This window comes from Myxocyprinus asiaticus, chromosome 3, assembly GCF_019703515.2.
Source record: "Myxocyprinus asiaticus isolate MX2 ecotype Aquarium Trade chromosome 3, UBuf_Myxa_2, whole genome shotgun sequence".
In the NCBI taxonomy this organism is placed as follows: domain Eukaryota; kingdom Metazoa; phylum Chordata; class Actinopteri; order Cypriniformes; family Catostomidae; genus Myxocyprinus; species Myxocyprinus asiaticus.
In genome coordinates, this window is record NC_059346.1 from 44,161,620 (window position 1) to 44,170,000 (window position 8,381).

The 8,381-nt window shown below is 34.1% G+C and overlaps 1 protein-coding gene across 1 annotated transcript in view; it reads right to left on the reverse strand.

Annotated features, from left to right (window-relative positions):
- Positions 1-4,928: 4,928 nt before the first annotated feature.
- LOC127425823 (homeobox protein orthopedia B-like) overlaps positions 4,929-8,381 on the reverse strand; it is a 3,503-nt gene continuing 50 nt past the window's right edge. Inside the window, exons 1-3 of the mRNA XM_051672110.1 lie at positions 8,324-8,381; positions 7,576-7,967; positions 4,929-6,155 (exon numbers count right to left, since the gene is read on the reverse strand). The exon at positions 8,324-8,381 is cut by the window's right edge and continues 50 nt beyond it. Of these exons, the coding sequence (XP_051528070.1) occupies positions 5,646-6,155; positions 7,576-7,967; positions 8,324-8,360 (939 nt within the window). The 5' untranslated portion in view covers positions 8,361-8,381 and the 3' untranslated portion in view covers positions 4,929-5,645. The remainder of the gene's footprint in view (positions 6,156-7,575; positions 7,968-8,323) is intronic.

Consider the following 8,381-nt stretch of genomic DNA (forward strand, 5'->3'; position numbering starts at 1 on the left):
AAATTTTTCACTTGTTTTGACTATAAACAAGTAAATAAAGTAAGAAAATTCACTTTAATTTATGTTGCTTTAAGGTTTTTTTGATATTTTTTTAAAGAAAAACAATATATAAATTCTCATTGAGAATAAGATTTTTGCAGTACATCTTTGCTCTAATATCAAAGTTCTTACTAGAGAAAAAAGGTTATGCTCCAATGTGCATTTTCGTCATAGATATATTGGTTGTAGCTTTCTATATGCTGTTAAAGGCTACATTGGTTAGCATTTCTTGTAAAAAAAAATATCCTAACCTCATAAAAAAACATTAACAAGGCATGTAATCGTGTATTTATTGGATTTATGTTTCATCTGTCAAAGCATTTCTAACTGTTTTCTTGTTAGCTGTAGAAACGTGATGTAGCTCCTCTATTAAGCTCCCAAGGGAAAATTCCTCAATGATGTCATATCCACCTTTTCACTCATAACAGTATGAACATGTATGAATATAACACATCATAAGAAAGTGTTTCACCGCTGTTCAAATGCACTTTGGATCGCATCATTTATATGTATAAATGTTTTCCATCTGAAAGGACTAAATATTAAATGAAACAAATGACAATAAAATGCAAAGTAATCTCTTCAGTAATCAAAACACTTTTTGAATGTAACTGTATTCTAATTACCAATCATTTAAATTGTAACTGTAGTGGAATACAGTTACTTATATTTTGTATTTTAAATACTCCCCAACCCTGAGTATAAGTTTATGTCATAGCTGTTATAAAAATACATTGTTTTTGTGACTTTACTGAAAGCAGGCCAAGACCACTTAAAATTGTACATGATCACATCATAAAACCTTTTGACTGTTTAAACTATGTTTTTGCATGAAAGCACTTATAAGATGGCTAATATACTGTATATATAACATTACAACTTCTGTGGATTAAATTGGATGTCTATTGCGTTATAATGCATTACACTCTTTAAGGTATAACTAAGTTATAACTCTGAATCGGTTAAGTATTATAATGCATTATAACTGTAGTTCCTTTTTTATGAGAAGTTATAACATATTATGAGGTGTAGTATGACACAATGAATGCAATACAATCAATTTATAATGCCTTTACAATGCATTACATATTTGGGCTTCATAAAAAGTGTTAACCGTAATAAATAATGTCTCTAAATCACCAGCAGATGGCGATATGTTAACGTGTGATCAACGTGTTATCAGTTCTGCATTGGCGAACACTATACAAATATGTTGTCCTGTGGTCCATAATAAAAATCGCTATATTATTAGGGAGATTATAGCCCAGTTTCGCTCATTATGTCTATAGATCATAAATCACGGTGGTAGTGCCAGATTAAAGGCACACACACACACACACACACACTGTATTTCCCCTCTAAATAAACAATGACAAGAAATCATTCTCAAGTTCAAGTTTTAAGTTTAGGTTTTGCTTATTGTCATACGAGCCAAATACAGGCATTTCAATGGCATGTCTGCACTGCAGTGTAAATACAAACAGAACAAGGAACATCTTATAGACAACACTCTTTAAACATGTTCTCCATTTATTGTTCATATTGCTTGCATTAGGAAATTAGGCCTAATTGCACTCCATTCTTTTGGTTAATTCTCTTTTAAAACTGCTAGAAATTTGCAGATATCCTGTCCCAGTCTGAGACAGAGAGAATCCTCCTGTTGGTCACGGCTGTGTGCTCTCTGTGGATTAAGATGGCATCCCACTGATGTCTGTGACCTTCATGGTGGCTTACTCCTCTGCCAGGCACTGATTTCTGATTTAGTGCTGCTCTTGTCAGGGCTGTGAGATGCTTTCCATGCACTGACAGAGCAGCTCAAGGGCAAGTGTGGACAGGTTAGGTGAATAAAGAGCACAGAGAGAGTTTAGAACTGCAAGGAATGGCGTGTGTGCTTTAGAAGTGCACTGTTTGTTCTCTTTCTCTTTGTACTGTTATATTTGGTATTTTGTGGCATCATTTTGTTTTCTTTTTCCTCTGTTTTTTTTTTCATGCTGATATTTATCACATGTACAAAGTGGAGTATGATATTGTGAAATTGATATTTTTACGCATTCCTTTAAATCACTCATCTTTGTGCCTGTATCACTAGTTCATTACTATACAAACAAATTCCAGGAAAATAACAAGAACATCTCCTGTGGCCCTTTCTCAATAAACTGTACCAATACAAATAACAGTTTTGACAAAATCCCATTCATTCAGTTTAAGCGATCTCCTTATTATCATCATATTCTGTTTTAATCATGAGACTCCTGTGCGTTTTGCTTAAAGTGATGAAAAACTCCACTGAACAGACAGTGTTGGGAGGGTTACTTTTGAAATGTATTCCACTACAGATTACAGAATACATGCTGTAAAATGTAATTTGTAACGTATTCTGTTAGATTACTCACGGACAGTAACATATTCTAAATACTTTGGATTACTTCTTCAGCACTGGTAGATTTTTTCACTTGTTTTGACTATAAAAACTCTGCCAGTACAGTTAGACAAAATACACATGTTAAAAATACATTCTCTGAAAAACCTAAATATCTTATGCAGTGTTTCTAAAACAAGATAATCAAACTGATCTTGTTTTAAGGATTTTTAGATATTTTTACAGAAAAACAATACAAGTATTATTATCAAGAATAAGATTTTTGCCCTAATATCAAAGATCTTACTAGAAAAAAACAAATTATGATCCAACATGAATTTTCTTGATAAAAAAATATGATCATGCTTGGTAACGTGCATGTAAAATGTCTAGAAATAGCATTTTAGCTTAGTGTAAAGCTGACAATTTACACAAGGTTTATTTCTATTTCTTCTGCTCCAAACTTACTTCAAACTTACTTCTCTGTCTGCTTGTTTGAATGTAACACATCATAAGAAAGTGTTTCACCGCTGTTCAAATGCACTTTGGATCACATCATTTATATGTATAAATGTTTTCCATCTGAAAGGACTAAATATTAAATGAAACAAATGACATTAAAATGCAAAGTAATCTCTTCAGTAATCAAAATACTTTTTGAATGTAACTGTATTCTAATTACCAATGATTTAAATTGTAACTGTAGTGGAATACAGTTACTTATATTTTGTATTTTAAATACGTAATCCCATTACATGTATTCCGCTACTCCCCAATCCTGTGAACAGAGCATGCATTCACAGGGGGACCAGAGAGGCAGAGGGTCTCTCAGAGCAGATGCTAAAACTGATGATGATGGATGTCTACATGGAGACTGTTAAATGATCAGGGGAGGCTAGTGTAGGCTCTACATTTTCCATTGTTTCATGAAATCTTATATGCAAATTTACAGAAAAATTAGTTTCACATGGATGGAGGGAGACTGCTCAGAAAGTGGCAGTTTTGTATTTAGCTTGCTTTATATGGAGATTTTAGATAGTTCTCTGTGTTGTATGTGTTTTAAATGTCAAACGTGAAAAGAGTGGAATACTGGACACCTTAAAATCCTCAGTTAACAGCTTTTGATATGTTGTAATTACAGATATTACAGTGAGTGTTTTATTATTATTATTATTATTTTACATGGCATTAGTCCAGGTTTTGTCAATCGAAACAGACGTGTTTTAGAAACTGATGTGACAGTAAATGGTTCTCTTCTTACACTTCACTAAGGCATCTTTGCTAAATGGGGCACAATCTGACCACTGCATTAGAGAAAGGATCACGCAGATGTTTGTGGGCTGTTACACCTCCCCAATGGCAACTGTTTCGAACCGCACAAAGAGAGGAGAAAAAAGCATGGCCCACTAATTGGATATAATCTTACTCCAATATGAAAAGTAAGATATTTTGTTGAGTCTATAAGCAGATAAGCTTACATCACTGAATGAAATGTCTGTGTTAAATGTCCACTTATTTACAATAGTATCAGAAATTCTTCCATGAGCTGTAAAATGTTCCTCTGAGTCCTCATCTTATGCATTCATATGCATCATATGAAAACCTTAAGAGGTATTTAATGGAACCTTTCAATTACAGTGTGAAAACAAGGTAAACCTACATCAGAAAAGAAACCTAACCTCCTCAACAAAACTGACACAGGCAAGCTGAATGTAAACATCAGTGTGAATTCAAAACCTCACATGTGTAAAAATGTGTATAACCTGTGACATGTTTTTTTTTTTTTTTTGTGTTGAAAGACATAAGTTGGTAACACTTTACAACAAGATTCCATTCGTTTACATTATTTAATGCAGTGAACAAACGATTAACAATACAGTGTTTACAGCATATATTAATCTTTGTTAATGTTAGTTTATAAAAATAAAAATGTTTGTTGTAAGTTCATTAATAGTGCATTAACTATCGTTAACAAACACTAGTTTTGATTTTATTGAAAATGTACTTGTATAGGTTGAAATTAACATTAATAAATGTTGTAAAAGTATTGCTCATTGTTAGTTCATCTTAATTAATGTTGTTAACTATTGTAAACAAATGGAACCTTATTGTAAAGTGTTAGCCATAATTTTATCATTTATGTCATAAATTTGTTGTGCTAAATTGCCGTGATTGTGTTGTTGGTCCTGGACAGTAATAAGAAATAATATTTTTTTTTTATACATATTATGTGTAAAGATGTAAGATTTCCTCAGACAAATATCAATTTGGATTCTCACAGATCAGTCCATAGCCATTTCCAGGTATAAACACAACTTTCAAGTCTTTCAAGTAGTTTTGAACTAAAGTTTCTCTCTCATCTGCTTTTATAAAGATAAATGATTGAATATTAAAGTATATCCTGAATGTATAGTTTGTCATGATGCAATACAATTTGCAAATGTACTTATTGTATGTCAAAATTCCTTAGGACTTTTACAGAGATCACATACCATTCTGAAATTCTTAAAATGATTTTATTCACCCACTTACAATCATTGATATAAACCTTCCCAATTCTGCTGAATTTGGTAAGATAAACATTTATGAAAACCATGTTTCAGTAATAAGTACAGACAGTATGTTAAAACATATCACAAACATACCAGCAGATAACAAGAGTTTTCTTATATACACAAACACTCAAGTTCACTTTGCTTTATGTAAACAACTTGTTGATCCTGGTTCAAATATTACATGCAGCTGGATCTGATGATTTGGAAATTGGTTCATGATTTAAGGTGTTATTTTCTGTAGCCTGAATAATCGGGAAACTCCACACGCAATCTGTCATGCGCACATGCCCTCAGAATCGTGTCCTTTTACATTTAGTATATTTAAAAAATAATGTCATTGAACAGTGAAATAATTATACTTTATGAACAAGAGGCATAATCTTTTAAAATAAATAGTCATAAATAAATAAACAAACAAACAACTCGCCATTGTTCATCAAATAAATAGCTACGAAACGAAATAAATAATTGAACTTGACCAAATGCAACACATAAATAAATTACAAACATTTCAAACATTAAACCTAGTCTACATCAGCTGTATATTTAAGCAATGTCTGGGGTATGTTGAGATTCCAGCATCCAGCAAGTGTCATTTCACAATTATAACCTCATATCCTGAGTGTTCCGTGACTGTTCTTCAGGAATACTTCGGGTTTGCAGTGACAGAAAGGATATCTCTGGTGCTGAAATTAGGTGAAACTCATTGAAACGGTGTGCTCTAGTGCTTTACGGCGCAGGGATGCGATACTAGTCCCTCTCCACATGTCACTGTCCGGGGAGCTACACAGCTGAGGTGAGCCGGTCACATTCGTTGGACCCGAGAGGGAAGCGGGCACCATCCCAGGAAACGTGGGTTGATACAGGTGCGACTGAAGGCCAGAACCATTTGATGACAAGCTGCTGGAAAGGCCCATGGAGTTTGGAGGGGGACCAGCTCCGAGACTGCACTGGGACAGGGACTGTGCCATCGCCTGCTGCCGGCCCAGTGCGGGCGGTATTTGCAGCTGTGAGACTCCATGCATCCCTGCCGTTGCCCAGCGAGTGTCGTTGGCATGAAAAGAGCAGAGACTATCACCCATAGCAGCCGCAGACGAAAACTGAGGCAAACCGTGCGTTGGCAGCAAAGTGCCCGGCGCCCGGAAAACGTTGGCGGTCTTCTTGCGCTTCTTCCATTTAGCACGTCGATTCTGAAACCATACCTGAAATCAAAACGAAAAACAAACCTTTAGAAAGTCACGCATTTCGTTGGTAAATTTGAACTATAGCCAGATATCATTTAATCACTCACCAAAATAAACAGAATACTGAACTAATAAACAAACACTTTGTTGCAATTAGTTGAAATTGTTCTCTAAAAGGCGAGCGCTTTTCATTTTATAGAGGCGGTGTTATTTTCCAACACTGCATGTATTCAGAGCTGTTTTTGAGACATTGTAAATATGTAGGTTTAGTCAAAAACATGGTTCTTGATGCATAGATGCACCCTATGAATCATATGCTCGTTTACGCAATATGTACAATTTAACATATTGCAATCTTCATAGACACATAGCCATAAAGCATTTTCTTACTCCAGTATAAAATAGAGAGCAATGTTTTGCAGGCAGCCGGCAATTAAGTCGTTACAGTTAATGGCACATTATAGGAGACAAATAGTTTGATAGCCTTCGTAATACATCATTAAACCTGTGTTGAGTGAGCTCACAATAAGCCTCCTTATTTCGACGAATTATTATTGTCAAACCCGGTCAAATGCCTTACTATAGGTTATAATTTGCTTTTTCCACATTGTTGTTAAAGATTAAAAAAAAAATAAAAAAAATACGCCAATACAGTGACAGAAGTGTAGGCTACTTTTTAAGGCTTTTTTTCTCTTTTTTTTTTTTTTTTTTTTTTAATGGAATTTAGCCTACACGTTGTTGGCATTGATGCCATGCTTTTTAAGGAACAAAATAATAAGCTATATATATATATATATATATATTATTATTATTATTATTATTATTATTTATTTATTTTAATGGAATTTAGCCTACACGTTGTTGGCATTGATGCCATGCTTTTTAAGGAACAAAATAATAAGCTATATATATATATATATATATATATATATATATATATATATATATATATATTTTATTTTTTTATTTTTTTTATTTATTTATTTATTTTTTTTTATTTATTTTTTTTAATGGAATTTAGCCTACACGTTGTTGGCATTGATGCCATGCTTTTTAAGGAACAAAATAATAAGCTATATATATATTTTATGGAATTTAGCCTACACGTTGTATTTTGGCACATCCGTTAATACTGTAATTGTACCTTACAACGAGCGTCGGGCATCATTGTGTTTTTATATTGGTATTTTAGGGATGACATTGTAATGATTCATTATATTATTGGATATTTAGTTTATATATATATATATATATATATAAATTGCTTTGCAGTGCTAGTTAGAAATGACCATTCCCACTTGTTTTGTATACAAGCTCTTTTTTTATTTATTTATTTTATTTATTTATTTGTATTCCGTTTCCTTTCAGTGAGATTTGTGTCGGATAAGCCGCTGAAATGCTCTGATGCCCAAAGCTGAACAGGTTCAATTTGCCTCACCTGAACTCTTGACTCCGTTAAACCAATCCTTAATGCAAGTTCCTCTCTCATGAAGATATCAGGGTAGTGTGTTTTAGCAAAGCTCCTTTCTAATTCGTTCAGCTGCGCCGGAGTAAACCGGGTCCTGTGGCGTTTCTGTTTCTGTTGGTTCTGCCCGCTCGACTGATTAGAGTTTTGCTGTTGCTGCTTTTCTTGGTCTTTGGCGTTCACCTGCTGCATTCCATTAGGATTGGATCCACCATTACTTATGTCTTCCCCGGGGAGCAGAGTGGTCCCCTCCACAGTCTCAGTACCAGAAGAAAGATCGCCGGGATGTCCAGTGTCAGTCCCACCAAGTCTACACTTAAAAGCTTCTCGGTGCCCGAGAATCTCGGATGCAGCATCCTTCATCCCTGTAGAAGCACATGCGAACAATTTAGCTTTCTGTCCAAGTGCCAGGAATATACTCATATTAACATTAAATGACAGAAACAACAAAATGTATAAAAAAAAAAAAAAAAAAAAAAAAAAAAAAAAACATATTTGCTCTAAGTTGTCCTGAAGTCAAATTACATCACAAACATTGTTCAAGCATCACATTCCATCCATTTTTAAGTGAGTTGATTGAATTTATTAGGTAGCTAATTAACAAACATTGCAAGTAAACAGAGTACAAAACAAGGCACATCACATCAGTTTACTGTAAAGACTGAAAAATCCTCTAGCTTACAGTGGAGTTGAAGACCGGAGTTTGGTGGCGATAACTCACCGAGGCGAGTATCCAAGAGTTCAGCATGAGAGAGCATTGCGCACTGCTGGAGTCACAA